The sequence below is a fragment of the Phytophthora sojae genome (genome assembly GCF_000149755.1).
Source record: "Phytophthora sojae unplaced genomic scaffold PHYSOscaffold_2, whole genome shotgun sequence".
NCBI classification, from domain to species: domain Eukaryota; phylum Oomycota; class Peronosporomycetes; order Peronosporales; family Peronosporaceae; genus Phytophthora; species Phytophthora sojae.
In genome coordinates, this window is record NW_009258116.1 from 2,373,871 (window position 1) to 2,388,427 (window position 14,557).

At 57.6% G+C, this 14,557-nt stretch overlaps 6 protein-coding genes across 6 annotated transcripts; 3 read left to right on the top strand and 3 right to left on the bottom strand.

Moving 5' to 3' along the window:
* Nucleotides 1-759: 759 nt before the first annotated feature.
* PHYSODRAFT_258069 (hypothetical protein) lies at nt 760-4,819 on the bottom strand (the record flags this gene model as incomplete). The annotated part of the gene is made up of 3 exons (XM_009520456.1): nt 760-975; nt 3,480-3,804; nt 3,954-4,819. 3 exons carry the CDS (start codon nt 4,817-4,819, stop codon nt 760-762), a joined length of 1,407 nt encoding a protein of 468 aa, XP_009518751.1.
* Nucleotides 4,820-5,354: 535 nt separating this feature from the next.
* Nucleotides 5,355-5,929, top strand: PHYSODRAFT_310787 (hypothetical protein; the record flags this gene model as incomplete). The annotated part of the gene is made up of 2 exons (XM_009520457.1): nt 5,355-5,615; nt 5,696-5,929. The coding sequence occupies 2 exons, from the start codon at nt 5,355-5,357 to the stop codon at nt 5,927-5,929; spliced, it is 495 nt and encodes a 164-aa protein (XP_009518752.1).
* Nucleotides 5,930-6,610: 681 nt separating this feature from the next.
* PHYSODRAFT_258056 (hypothetical protein) lies at nt 6,611-7,184 on the top strand (the record flags this gene model as incomplete). Its single annotated transcript, XM_009520458.1, has 4 exons — nt 6,611-6,631; nt 6,667-6,774; nt 6,847-6,954; nt 7,044-7,184. The coding sequence occupies 4 exons, from the start codon at nt 6,611-6,613 to the stop codon at nt 7,182-7,184; spliced, it is 378 nt and encodes a 125-aa protein (XP_009518753.1).
* Nucleotides 7,185-7,804: 620 nt separating this feature from the next.
* Nucleotides 7,805-9,532, bottom strand: PHYSODRAFT_479080 (hypothetical protein; the record flags this gene model as incomplete). Its single annotated transcript, XM_009520459.1, has 2 exons — nt 7,805-8,434; nt 8,483-9,532. The coding sequence occupies 2 exons, from the start codon at nt 9,530-9,532 to the stop codon at nt 7,805-7,807; spliced, it is 1,680 nt and encodes a 559-aa protein (XP_009518754.1).
* Nucleotides 9,533-10,664: 1,132 nt separating this feature from the next.
* Nucleotides 10,665-12,128, bottom strand: PHYSODRAFT_482167 (hypothetical protein; the record flags this gene model as incomplete). Its single annotated transcript, XM_009520460.1, has 1 exon — nt 10,665-12,128. One exon carries the CDS (start codon nt 12,126-12,128, stop codon nt 10,665-10,667), a length of 1,464 nt encoding a protein of 487 aa, XP_009518755.1.
* A 619-nt stretch (nt 12,129-12,747) lies between these two features.
* PHYSODRAFT_479200 (hypothetical protein) lies at nt 12,748-14,205 on the top strand (the record flags this gene model as incomplete). The annotated part of the gene is made up of 2 exons (XM_009520461.1): nt 12,748-12,969; nt 13,030-14,205. Coding segments are annotated over 2 exons (1,398 nt in total), but the record flags the coding sequence as incomplete, so codon positions are not given.
* Nucleotides 14,206-14,557: the final 352 nt, after the last annotated feature.

Consider the following 14,557-nt stretch of genomic DNA (forward strand, 5'->3'; position numbering starts at 1 on the left):
AATATCTCAAATAACTTTAAGCTTACCGACTTCTAAATCGTTACGCGCTTTCGACTACACACAGCATACGTACATGCGGAACCACATATAAGCAAAGTGTCCGTTGAACTTTCCCACGCCGAACTGGCGGCTCGAGGTATAGATGCCTCCGCAGCGGTTGCGGCCTCTGTTGAGGCGTTTCCTCTCAAGCCCCTGGCAGCGTGGGCAGTTTGGAAGGATCGCAAGTCAACACCTGCCAATTACGTCTAGAAGCTTCTGTAGCCATTTAATGAAATGTGGGTATATATTTTCGTAATCTTAGGATTTGGAGCTAGTCATTCCTGATTGGTTATAAATATAGTCGAGAACGCTGGATCGAAGCCAATTAAAACAGCGTTGTCACTCGCGTAAAACAGCCCTTACAGAGACCGTGCCAGTTTATTTGAGTGCGCAAGATGACGACGAATACGCACATACTTTTACATCACAACAAACATGAATCCTCGACGAAGTACGGAGGAAAATGTGATCACCGCTGACACGCGGCAGTGATCTCATTGTATCCCCGTTAACATTGGTACTGGTGATCTGAAAAAAATAGAGGACGAAGCTATCGTTGCGAGCTATACAATGCTGCTTTCAGCTATCTAATCCGACCACTACTTCTCGAGATATCGATGATTAAAAGTTTACTGCATTTTCAGGTGGGACAAAGAAGTATGAAAATTCCTCTCACGCCAACGTAGCTCCATCCAGCGCATGGGAGGAATCACGCCCAGCCTACTTGTCCGATGTCTCGAAGCCCATGCACTTCCACTCGAACAGGACCTTGTTCTTCACATCTTCGGGGTAACTCTCCTTGAAGCTTGCAGCCACCCAATCCCGGCCGTTCGTGTACTCGGTCGGCGCGCACGTCCGGGAAGTAGGGATGTCAACGTTGGGACCTTTGGGTCCGAATGAACTTGTCCATGCTGTCCGTGGTCGCCCAGCGCCACCCTGCCGTGATCCAGTGCTCGTGATCGAAGATGGCCGCGCACTCCAAGCCCACGAAGCCACCGATGGCGGGGACGCACAGCCCCACACGCGCCTCAAAGGCCATGACACCGGTCACGAGGAAGTTGTTGGAACCTAGAGGCGGATTACACAGAGCAATGTGTGGGGATGCGCAGCGTCTTGTCAACGCCGCTGCAGCAGCGTCCGCTGGACCAGCATGTAGGGCGACTACGGCGTGCCTTGTCAGCCCTTGAATCTGTAGATACAAACAAGTGGACTCAAGTTATTTGGATATGAGCGCACTTGTACCGACCATGAGACGGCTTTGATAATGGCGAGTCCTCTGTGGACCACAACTGTTTTAACAAGTTAGAAGGGGATAAAGAAGAGTTTGGAGGTACAGAGAACTCCAGTTATAGTGGAGGTGTTTGGCCATCAACTTCACAAGCTCTCTTATAGATTTTTGCTGTTATAAGAGGGAACCTATTATTGAACATTCAAAGTACTATAAAGCATGGAAGTACGAGGTGATTGACGTCTGGCGCTTAGAGATAATTGCCATTCTCCTCGTGGCATTGACAATGTTCTGTACACTGGTGTCCTGTAATCCGTGAGCAAACATGTAGACTTGAAGCTTTTGAGCTGCTTCTAGTGCCTCGCTGTGCGAAAACGGTCGTTCCTCCTCACCACCACAATCACTCTCACTCTCACTTGAAACTTGCTCGCTTGCGTCGTCGCTGTGTGGGCTATCGTCAACAGCATCTTCAACGTCAACGTAGCGTGCCGCACGCAATGGATCCAATAGATCTAATCTAGATATCAGCGCTTCTAGATCTTCCAGCTCCGATTCTCTTGTCATCGGCTCACTGTCGCGCTCAAGCCTAGCTATCATGCTTCCTGACACAACCCTAGTAAGTGTCGAATTGTCGCATCCGCATCCGCGTTCCATGCGCCCGCGACAAATTTTATTGCCGTCAACAAATCTAACCGCTTCTGTAGACCGGTCTGCTCAATCACCCACTGCACAAATAATTTCTTGTACTTCAGCTTGAAGTTTCGAATAATGCCGGCGTCCATTGGTTGCAGGTGCGACGTAGTATTTTTTGGTAGGAAATGGATGTACACATTGTTCGGTCCAATGTCAACATGACCGGCAGCGTTGTCGAGCAGCAAAAGTATTCTGCGTCCATGCATCTTGAGATTTAGCGCCCGCACCCACTTCAAAAACACTTCAGATGTCATCCATGCTTTTTGGTTCAAAAAATAGTCCATAGGGATCGCGCCAACGTTGACACCTTTGAAGTAGCGCGGTTTCGCAGCTCGATTGATCACGACGGGCTCCAATTTTTCAGTACCCGGTAAAACAGAGCTGTCTCGTCCATATTGAAAATATCTTGGGGGTTGTATTTGTCGAGTAGCTCCATTAACTCTACACATTGCTGGCCGAGGTCCACCGTGTCAACCGATCCAGCCTCCCCATGCATCTTGTGTAGCGTCACACGATGACGAAACTTGAACCGTTGAATCCACGACAGGGAAATTGTCTCCTCTCCGACGAGTTCATTTGCCTTTGTTCGCAGCACCTCGTCCGAGAGGAGACCCTTGGATTCTTGAGCATGCACGAACTCCATCAGCTTGTCTTCAATAGACGCATGGTGCGACTTGCGTTTCTTTTTAAGGTGCCCATTGGGAGTGCAATCAAGTGGCTGTCTGATACTTTTCCCCACTACAGGCCAATCCTGTTGTTGAGGCGTACGGCAACCCACCGCTGGAGATCGACGTGCTTGAGACTGGGGTGCGCCTGATGATACTGGCGGAGCTCGTTTTTTCGTAGATAGTGAGGTGCTGACATGACGAGACCATTATTGTGCTCTTGATCGTGTTTAAAAGTGAGCCACGTGACGTGGCTCACTTTTAAAAAACCAAAAATACACATTGCAAGAGGAGTGGGAGACACGTGGGCCACGTGTCCCCCACTCCTCTTACAATGTGTGGTTTTGGTTTGGTGGGGGAGCTCTCTTACACTCTTACAGTCTAATAGCCGGTTTGACTTGCTTTTACTATGGTCAGAATTTGGGATATCCGCGAAAGCGCTCTAATAGTCGATTTTCTCTTATACCCGGCGCCACTATAGCCGGAGTTCTCTGCAGTTCGCGGTACAGACAACGACTTACAAAGCCGGCATGCTTAATGCCATCCTCCTATATAAAAACAACGATAAATTCCCTCCCGTCAAATCTGTAAAACTGTCATAAAACACACGGCGTGTTGCATAAAGTACACAAAAAGCATATAAAGTACACAAAACCAGATGGTATACAAAGATGAAGTCATTTGATTGAATCTGATTGGCTGGTTTGCTTATGTTAAGCTTTGCTTGACTTCGCCTGCCGGCTTTTTGTGTCTGCCGGCTTTGTAAGTCGTTGTCTGTAGTTCGGAGCCAACTCCAACTCCCCGCGGGATGGCTCGCTGAGTTTCGAGTTGGGACCAAACGTTGACACCCCTACCGGGAAGAACGTCTCGTCGTCGTACGGACGGCAGCGGGTGGAGAACGCCCACATGGTATCGGCTTCGTCGAACACGTCAATGTCATCACCCACAAGCACAATGCGGTGGATGGTGTATCCAGCCTTTTCGTTGAACACGAGGTCGCCGACTTGCTTCCGGAACGTCTTCGAGTCGGTGCCCATCGCTCGCAGCTTTGCCGTGTCCACCTTGAGCACGACCCACGTCACCTGCGACACCAACGGCGAGTGCGCGTCGATGATCGGAAGCCCATGCTGCTTGCACAGATATCCAATTTCCGCGGCCGCCAGAGGACCGATCATTGTACTGTATGCGTCTCATCAGTGAGACGGCCGCAAGCAGACACAGGGAGGATCGCGTCGTTGCGATGGGTGATGCAGTCCACGCGGTACCTGCAAGTCAACATCAGTTAGGACCATTCAATGACAGGAAACGCAGTGCAGTGCGAGACTTACTTTGGGCACTGGTGGGAGTCGCCTGGGAACACGTAGCCATGCATCTCACCGAAGGGACCTTCCGGTGCGGTCTCGGTTGCCGACAGCACACCCTCAAACACAATCTCCGAGTTGGCAGGCACGAGCAAGTCGTTCGTCTCGCACTTGATGACGTCGATGGCGTGGCCAGTCAGAGCGCCAATGTAACTTGACTCCGTGAGACCATCTGGAAGAGGCATGCTCGAAGCCATGATGGCGGCGGGAGGAACACCGAAGCAGAGGGCCCACGGAACATCCTTCCCTTCCTTCTTCCACATCTGGTGGATCTGCCATATGTGCTGTGGCTCAATAACCAGGCCCACGAGATGCTTGTTGTCGTAGATCATAGCGCGAGCAATGGACCAATTCGTCCACTTTCCGTCGGGTGACTGGACGATGTGCATGCCGTACGTCTGGATGTACTTGCCGCCGTCGTCCTTGTGAATGAGAGGCACAGGAAGAGCAGTGAGGTCGATCGCATCGCCCACAAGCTTGTTCTCTTTACAGGCGCCAGTCGTGACCACACGAGGCGGAATTGGCTGCGCGTCCTTGGCCGCCACCATCTTGTCAAGAATCTGCTTCATGCCGACGTCAGGAGGCAAGGCGAGGTGTCGCGCGAGTCGCCCGTACTTGCCCTTGGACGATTGCCGGTGCGAGTTGGGTCCTCCCAGAGTGCGAAAGAGTCCGTTCTTGGCTCCCTTGACGTTGTTGAACAGCGGCGCTTTGTCATCGAGCTCGTTCGAGCGACGAATGATCGCGCTAACCTCGAGGATCGGGTCCTTCTCCGCGTTGATTTCCGCAATGTCACCCTCGGCCTTGAGAGCCTCCACGTACGAGCGGAAGTTCATGTGGGGCAAGTCCTGCGCGGCATCGTGGTCCGGAGAAGCTCCCGAGTGGAGAAAGCTCTGCCCGACCCGAGTGAAGCGCTTTCCGTCGTTGGCCGACAAGAGGTACGCGGCCTTCCGCGCAGGTGAGACGAAAGCATCGTGTAGGATTGCAACTCAAGGAGACGAGAACAACACGCTGCCGGACGGCCAGTTGACGAATGGAAAGCTTACTCCATTTGGATCCCAAATTGGGCCAACATTCCCGCTGACTGGCGGGAAGCCCGCTGAAAGTAAGATAAATTTACGCATCATTACCCATCAAGTGTACATTGTGCACTGCACCCCTCCTTCAGGCGCCTCGGTGGCGGGCGATTCGACTCGCCTCTTCAGATCGATCCTCACTCCTCGTTTGTCTCCAGTGATGGCTCCATCGAATTTCCCCTCCGTTGTGGCGAAGGCTGCCCGTCTTGGCGCTCGGACTTCTCTTGGGCAGACGAGAATCCCGTCGTCGTCAGCGCTGTTCACCACCACGCCCGAGCATCGACCCGTCCACACGATGACTCCGCGCAAGACTAGGATTGTCGTCGGCGTCACTGGTGCCACTGGCGCAGTCCTCGCCATTCGGCTACTAGAGATCCTCCGCAGCCTCGACGTCGAAACTCACCTGATTTTCTCCAAATGGGCGCTCGCGACGATGAAGTACGAGACCGACATACCTGCGGAGCACGTTAGGAAGCTCGCGACGTATACGTACGCACTCAAGGATCTCACGGCCCCGCCTTCGTCGGGAAGCTTTCTCCGCGACGGCATGATTATCGTCTCATGAAATCTCTCGCTGCGGTTCGCTCGGGCTACTGCGACGACCTCATCTCACGCTCTGCTGATGTGTGTCTCAAGAAAGGAAGGAAGCTCGTCCTCGTCGTCCGGGAGACTCCTTTGAGTGCGATTCATCTCGAAAACATGTCGGCCGTGCAGAGGGCCGGAGCGACGATTTTCCCTCCAGTGCCAGCGTTTTACACGATACCTAAGACGATTGAGGATGTCATTGAGCAGAGCGTTGGGAGGATGCTCGACTCGCTGGGGATCCACGTGGATGGCTTTGAACGGGGGGAGGATATGCGCAAGGATTAGGATGATAGCCGAGCTCGGACACGAGAGAAAACCGTCATCAGCCGCACTGTACCCGCAGGTCGGAGACGGTTGTGGCGTCGAACGACTGATTCACACATAGACATTCATTCGCTACTCAATGGTGATGTAGGTATCGATACTCGAGTATGTGTCTACAGCAAGTCTCACTATCGTTATGCGCAACCAACTCGGCAAACCTTTTCGTTCGTCACCTAGAATTACTAGTATCCGCTCCAACGCCACCTTTTCGTTCGTGCCCAATTACTATTTTAAAAAATAATATCCGCTCCAACACCGTTTCATCGCTCAAGAAATAAATCCTGCGAGCACCAACGCTGCGGCATAAAGAACCGAGCTCTAGCTCTACTACAATAGCCTTGCGAGTATCGGCTGGAAGCCGGGCTTCCCCCGAAATTACAGAAACTAACGGATAAGAGGGCCCCGAGTATTACGCTCCAACAGTTGCAACCCGTCGGTATCCGCACCGGACCGACAGCGCCGCACTCACCAAACTCCGGCGTGGGGCAGCGATGGATTGAGGCGGCTGAGGCCGGCGACGTGGCCACACTGCGCTCGCTGCTGGCCGGCACCCCCTATCTGCTCAACGCGCCGCTCCACCACCAGGTTGGCAACGAACAGAGGGGGAGGAAGAATGAAGTGAAGCCAATTCCGACTAACGACATGTACTTCTACTTGTCCGACGTTGCATCAACTCAACTGTGACACAACACCGCAAGACCTTCAAGCGCTCCACGGCGCTGCACCTCGCCGTCTGGAGGGGCCACAGCGCCGCCGTCGAGTTCTTCCTCATCGACCACGGCGCCGACCTCGAGCTGCAAGACCAGGTGCCTGTCTATCGAGCAACTAAGTGGAAAGTCAAGTGACTATTACCTCGGTTGTCATCCATCCGCTACTAGGCGGGCATGACGGCGCTGCAGATCGACGTCATGCGCATCTGCCTCCAGAAGATGCGGCTCACGCTGCTGCTGCGCTCGCGCTGCATCGACATCCAGTCGCCCGTTGCGGTACCGCCTCCTCACTGCCGTTGCCACTGCACCTTTAAGGCTCGGACTAACCCGCTGCCCTCTGCTCTTGTTGCTGCCGCTGCCTGTAGGTGGCCATGTCCAAGCGCCTACAAGAGCGCGACCGGTCCACGTATCGGGACATCGACACCAGCGTACTGGACCTGCTGCTGGACCACAACGCCTGCGTGGATCAGCCCAACGAGGTAGAGTCTCCGTGGATCGGCCTGTGACTTGACTGCTGTCGACCTTCTGTTTATTCTCCTGCCTGACGCTCGTATCGACAGTATTCATCATAAGGATTCGCGGTGGAAGCCCGGTTATTGTGATCGAGGAAGCTGACGCTATTGTCGCAATTCTGGAGCACGCCCATCTTGATGAAAGGATGGCTCAGTACGGCTGCATCGTTGCGAACGTTAGCGGGATCCGTGCTACTGCTCTTGTCGGAATCGTTCAGTTGCAGTAGCATCTCGAGGGTCTCAAAACGACCACGAGCGCAAGCGACTTGCACAGCGTTCTCGCCCCTGTAATCCGCGGAGATGCCGCGAGCTTAATGCATCCGTGAGTAGTGTCCGTGTCACGAGGTTCAACTCGGCGTACACGACAAGTTGTCTGACGAGGCGTAAAGGCCTTGGCGCGGACACTTGCTGTGCGTGAATGTGCGTTGGGAACCATGTTGTAATCTGTTCATGTTTATAGAAGAGGGAGCAGTGTCGAGGCTACCGCCTTTGAATGCAAAATGGATATGAATGTATTTGGCTTTGTAATGGCAGTTCTTCACTTCCGTGACGATCGCGATGCGAGTGGAGATATCATGCTCACCATGATGCTGCGTTATGCTGTTGTTGCTGCCTTAGAAGCGGCCATTGCCACGAATCTTCTTGAAGACCTCCTGGATCTCGGCCGTCGTCAAGTTCGACGTCTCCGGCACCAAGAAGTACACGAAGACCGTTGAGAACCCGGAAATGGCAGCAAATGGGACGTACTTGTAGGTCTCTAGCGCCGTGGCCAGGAACGGGTAGCCGATGCCGACAACCAGGTTGGCGGCCCAAGCAACGAAGATGCCGATGGAGACGACCGAACCGCGCGCGTGGTCGGGGACCACAGCAGCGACGACCACAAACATGATGGGGCCGAGGCAAATGGCGAACGAGAAGACGAACGCGGCAGCAAGAGCGACCGTCGCTTGCGGGGCGTCGTAGTAGAGGGAGAGCGTGATGCCGATGGAGCTGAGGCACATGCCGACGGTACTGAAGAGGATCATCGGGCGGTTGCCGAACTTGGCCGCGACCATGCCGGAGCAGAGCGTGGGGATCAGGTTCACGATAGCCACGATGATGTTGCAGACACGGCCGTCCGCCACGCCAACGCCACCGAAGAGGCTGGACGAGTAGTAGAAGATGGAGTTGATACCCGTGAGCTTCTGCATGCAGGCGAGGCCCATGCCAACCACGAGCGGACGGCGCATCTCGACGGCAAACAGCTCGCTGAACGAGACGCCTTTGCCTTTAATGACTGTTTGGTGACCAACCTCGCTCCAGCACGGCGCCTGCTTCTCCACGTCAACCGGTTTCTTCTTGGGCTTGATCCACGCGAGCGCGGCGTTGACGTTCTCTTCGCCGTAGAGCTGGACAAGGACCTTCTCGCCCTCCTTGCGGTGTCCGTGGAGCATGAGCCAAACAGGGGATTCGACCATCACGAAGTGCGACAGTCCCAGGAACAGCGCCGCCAAGACGATCGGGAAGCCTGCGATGATGCGCCAGCCTTGGTCGAAGCCCAGGTAGAAGTGCGTGGTGTCGACCAGGACGATACCCAGGTTGATGCCGCCCTGGAGGCCGATGCCGAGCTTGGAACGGAGGTGAGGCGGAGCGATCTCATTGACGTACGTGCCGACGCAGCCCGTGCTGGCGCCCGACGCGATACCGGCCAGGAAGCGGCCGAAGGCAAACGCCCACAGATTGGACACCGCGGCTTGAATCGCAGCTCCTGCAATAATGAAGCCGCAGTTGCACATGAGCGCGCGCTTGCGGCCAATTCGATCCGAGATCACGCCGATCACGAGCGCTCCGACCATGCCGCCCACAACCCACGCGTTCACGACCACTGTCCACTGCGCCTTGGTGTGGCCCGGGAACATGGTGCACTTGTTATCAAACTCCGGGGACGTCGAATTGCCCACTGCCTTCGCGGCGGCGTATGCGTTGCAATCTTTCTCGCTGTTGAACTTGGCGTAGTTGAGCTGCGAGGTGGACCAGCCGTACTGCATGGAGATCGTGACGCCGAGCAGCACGCTGGTGTACAGGATCCACTTGGGCTGGACGACGGTTGCGCGCGAGAAGTGGCGCGGCAGGTTTCGGGTCGCGACGCCCTTGATCGAGTGGTCTTTCTCCACGGCCGGGTTCAAGGGCGCATCGCTGGCGATTTGAGACGTCGGCGGGGAGTCCTTCTCCTTGTCCTTTTCGGGATGATCACCCGCTGGAACATTGGGCCCTACGTCAGCTACAGCGGACTCTACATCAGCCGCTGGCACGCTGGGTTCTACCTCATCGGGAGTGAGAACTTTGTCGCCCTCGGCCGACATTGTGCTCGCTTGGTTCTTCTCGCACTTGGGGTGGGACTCGATTGAGTTGGTTTGAGCTGGAACTGGAATGTTGGGTTTTGAGAATCTCCTCTCCTCCATCGCAGTCGTCGCTGCGAAAGCTGAAGGTGAACCATCCCGTGGCAAATTTCACGTCGTTTCACGAAGCAGCTTGGAGCCCTATTTTCAGGCGAGCCATGTCACCACCACAGCGAGCCCATCTCATGGAGAAACGCATGCTACTCAGCCACAGCGCCTTCGCTTCCTCGATCTGAGCTTCGGCTATTTATTTGCTGCGTAAAGAAGTGAGCACCACTGATGACAGGCACGCATGCCTCCTTCCAGGCGATCTCTATTGTTGGGGCAGCCGGAACCGAAACCTGCCAAGTCTCCAAAGCATTCAGGTGTTTGATAAGGTCGACGTCTTTCCGTCTAGACCCCCAACGCAGGATTGCCTCAGGGCAATAGGGGGTATCTGTACGTGTAGTACAGACCTCGGGGGTTTAATCGATGCCATAGTCCCACATACTGGTTATTCCAGCGCTTCCACTACTAAAACCTTCGCCAGGAGCGGTTTTCACGGTCAGGTGGCGAACTTTGCCGAGATGCATTCGAGCGAGTGTTGCGTGGCAATCGTCTCGAGACCGGGAGAATAAAGACCCATTCCTCGCTTGCGAAACTGTTGAGCGTCCGCACCATTGACCTCCTTATCGCCGCGATGCCACCGTTTTCGATCACTCCACACCTATTCTTGCCGTGGGTGTCAGGCACACTGGACTTGCCAATGAAGACATGCCAAGCCATCCTGCAAAATAGACCTCGTGAGCGCGTCTGCGTCGCGCGAAACGAAGATCCATTGCCACGCACTTCAGCCCGACGAACGATGAAATGCAATGCTCGTGCTGGCGTTGAAGTCACCCCACAGCCACTGCTCAGACCGCCGCATTTGTCCTCCACAAACTTTGTGCATGTTTCACTTGATGCGAGTCCCCATGAATCGAACGTGAATAAACATCCTTGCATCCTCGCTCGCATAAGGTTCCCTGAGTCTTCACGCTAATCCCGCTATTAACAACCGCTCACTGAAAAAAATGTTATGGCAAAACCCACTGGCATTCTATTTGGCTTACCTCACTCACATGCGGTCGACAGCTTCAACGCCGACGAGCTGCAAACCGCGGCGTAATACGGCGTCCGTTGCGGCGCACAGCAGGAGACGACTATCTTGACGCGGGTCCTGAAGCACGCGGCAGTTCTCGTAGAAACCGTGGAAATGGCCAGCCACGCGGAACAGGTAGTCGCACAGGTAGTGCGGGTACAGGTGCGCCAATGTGGCAGCCACTTCGTCGTCGAACTGAGAGAGCAGCAACGCCAACGCACGCTCAGACGGGTGCCAGTCAACCGAGGCGAGTGCCAATACGTCTTGAGCCGCACTGCTGTCACTTGAAAGACCCAGGAAGCTGTCCCAAGACGCCTGGTCGTTATTCAGTCTGCCGGCCTTGCGTAGAATACCCTGCAGCCTCGCAGACGCGTACATGAGGTACACACCGGTGTTGCCCTTCAGGTTCAGCACGTTGCTCATGATGAACTTGTAGTTGCGCTCGCGCTGTTGGGCCAGCTCGAAGTAGCGGACAGCGGCGTCTCCAACCACGCGGTTCTGGGCGTCAACTTGCTCTTGGGTCAAGCTCAGCTCGCTGGCTACGACTCCAGTCGTGGCCGAGGCCAGCGCTTGACGCGAACACTCTGCAGCTGCACCGTCGAGCAGGTCCTCCAGGTAGTCGAATGCGCCGTTGCGCGAGCTGAGCTTGGTACCATCGTGGCCCAGCACCAAGCCAAAGGGGGCGTGCGTGAGCTTGACGTCCTCTTTTCCTTGTCGACTAGTCCAGCCAGCCTTCTTCGCCGCCGCGAACAAGTGCTGGAAGTGGAACTGCTGGCTCTGGTCGGTCACGTACACGATCTCGTCGTACTGCGTCGAGTCCACGCCCGAGTAGCCGTGGATGCGGGAGTGCAGGCAGGCCAGGTCCACCGTGGCGTAGAGGAAGCCGCCGTCCCGCTTGCGGATGAGCATGGGAGGCTTGTCCGGTCCGTCCAGGAAGATGCCCAACGCGCCCTGCGACGGCACCGCCAAGCCACTCTCCTCCATCTTGGACACGACACCCGGCACTAGCGGCATGTACGTGGACTCTCCGCGCTCCGTGACGTTAACTCCGAGTCGGTCGAAGATGCGCTGGTAGGCCTCTCGACTCACTTGACACGCGCGCGTCCACGTCTCGCGGACGTTGGGGTCCACACCCGAATCAGTTCCGAGCCGCTGCAGCTGCAGCACTACGTCGTCCACTTTCTGCTTGAAGGCGGCGTCCGCATCGCCGCTGAGCTTGCGCTTGCCGGCCTCGTAGCACCTGCCGAGCTCCGCGTCCGTGAGCGTGGCCAGCGGCACGCGCTGCTCCATGAGCTCCACGATGAGCGTGGCCAGCGCCGAGCCCACGTCGCCCGTGTGGCTCACGCGCGCCACGCGGTGGCCGCGGAACTCGAGCAGGTTGCAGATGGTGTCGCCCAGCACGGACGAGCGCAGGTGGCCCACGTGCAGCTTCTTGCCCATGTTGGGGGCCGCGAAGTCCACGAGGATGTCCTTCTGCTGTGCGCGCGGGAGCTCGCAGGGCTTCACACCCTCCGTGGCCATTTGCAGTGCCTGGCGTGCCACCCACTCGTCGTGCAGCACGAGGTTCACAAAGCCGCCCTTGGTGACGAACGCGTCCTTGAGCAGCGGCCGCTGCTGCTCCCCAACTGTCGGCAAATTGTCCACAAGGGTCTTGGCGAGCACTTCGGGCGTCGGCGCGTCGGCCTGCAGTGCAGGGGCCTCATCCTTCTTGCTCTTCTTGCTCTTCTTGGACTTGCGGCTGCCCAGCTGCAGCGCCAGACTCGTCTGGTAGTCCGCGTCGCTCTGCGCCGAGCGCCGCACACCCAGCGAGCCCGCGGGCAGCGCGGCCGCGTCCACCGCCGGCAGCGAAGCTTGCAGCGAGCGGCGCAGCGCCTGCTGCAGGTGCCACGCGCACGAGAGGGTCGCGCGGGACGACGCCATGTTAATCGACCCCTAATTGGCACTCACTCAGCCACACGCTTCAATGCAGGCGTGTACCTGTACACAGCTCGCACACCAATACGCTGCGGTCATTTCGATGCAGCGTCTCCACCGTCACTTTAGCTGCGACCTTGGGATCATGTCGGACTCGCTGGCGTGCCCCCTGTGCTTCGAGGTCTTCGCGGCGGACGCGGGCGCCGCCTTCGCGCTGCACGTGGCCTCGTGCGCGTCGGCCTCGCCGTCGCCGCCGGCCTCTCCATCGTCGGTCGCCCCGCCGGCGCACTGCGCGCGCTGCTACCACGTCTACACGGCCGGCGCGCTGCCCCACGAGATCTCCTTCCACGAACACGAGTGCGCGCGCGTCAACGACCTGCCGGACGAGGAGGAGAAGGACGAGACCGCCGCCGCGCGCAAGCCCAAGCGTCAGCGCAACGGAGCAGCCGCTGCCGCTGCTGCTGCTGCACGCGCGGCCGCCGCGCCGCCGAGCGTGACGCTGTTCCCGTCCAGCTGCTTCCTGTGCGGCAATGGCGGGCGCGGCCTGCTGCACTGCGGCGGCAGCTGCGCGCGCGCGGCGCACCAGCACTGCGTGGACAAGCTGCAGGCGCCCGTGGTGGGGCAGCCGCTGTCCGCGGCCGAGAAGAAGCAGGCGGCCGAGCGCTGGAAGTGCGCGCAGTGTCTGCGCGGCCTGCACCGCTGCCAGCGCTGCGGCTTCCTGGGCCACGAGAGCAACGGCATGAAGAAGTGCTCGGTGCTCGATTGCGGCTACCACTTCCACGCGCAGTGTCTGCCCGACGCCGCGCAGGACGAGGGCGTGCACGCGGGCTTCGTGTGTCCGCGGCACACCTGCGCCACGTGCGGTGCGCAGGAGACCGACATGCGCAGATGCAAGAGCTGCTCTGTGTGCCACCACATGACCCACTTCCGCTGTCCTAGAGGCGCGGGCCAGGCTGGCGGCGCGACCGCCAGCGGAGGACTGGACCCGACCAACCTGTTCGTGTGCCCGCGTCATGACGACGAGACGTCCACGTCGCCGACCAGCAGCCCCGACGCCAGCAACTCGCTGCGGCTGCGACTCGCGGCGGGCGACGTGGTGCTGATCCTCGAGTTCAACAACGCGCTGCTGCCGCCCACGGCCAAGACGGCGGCGCCCGACGCGGCCAACCACTGGGGCGTCGTGACCTCGGCCGAGGAGACGGAGCCGCACGGACACGGCAACCAGTTGCTGAGTGTGCGCATGTTCGCAGACGACAACGTACTGGTCGTGCCCAACCAGTACGCGCTGCGCGTCGCCTTGGCGTCTGACTTCCCTCGACCCGTGGATCTCATCCGTCACTGCCTGCAGCGCCACGCTATGGTGGAGCTTCAACTGCGACAGATGGAGCACAATGTCGACGACACGGATGCCAAGCGTATCCTGAACACAAGCAACGCGACCTTCGCCGCACGCCTAAAGGCGCTTGGCGTGACTGAAGCCCAAGCGAGAGGGGATGCGGAGCTGGGCCTCGCGCGCTGGCGTCGGTTCCAGGCGCTACCCGAGCCTCGCCATTACGACGGACTCGGAGACTCGGCACCCAGCTATCTTTACGTGGATACGCGTGGTTCTCGTCCTGGCCAGCAACCTGCAGGCCGCGCCGGCACTTCGGAGACGGTGACGGCGGATGCAGACGGAGACGTGCCAATGACCGATGCTGACGACACAGACAGCGGTGGCGCTGCCGGTGCCAACGGCTCTACTCGTAGCACGCCAAAGAGAGCGCCATCTCGACCGAGCAGTGCTGGAAAGAGCCCTCATGAAGCAGTCGCCGAGAAGCCCAGTGATGCGCCCGTTAGTGACGCGCCCGTCGCGGAGAACAGCGTGATGGCGCTCGACACGCACCTGTCCCAGTCGCCTGCGACCAGCCAAGCGAATTCCCTGGCTCCGGTGCAGCAGTCACAAACCAGCAGCACAC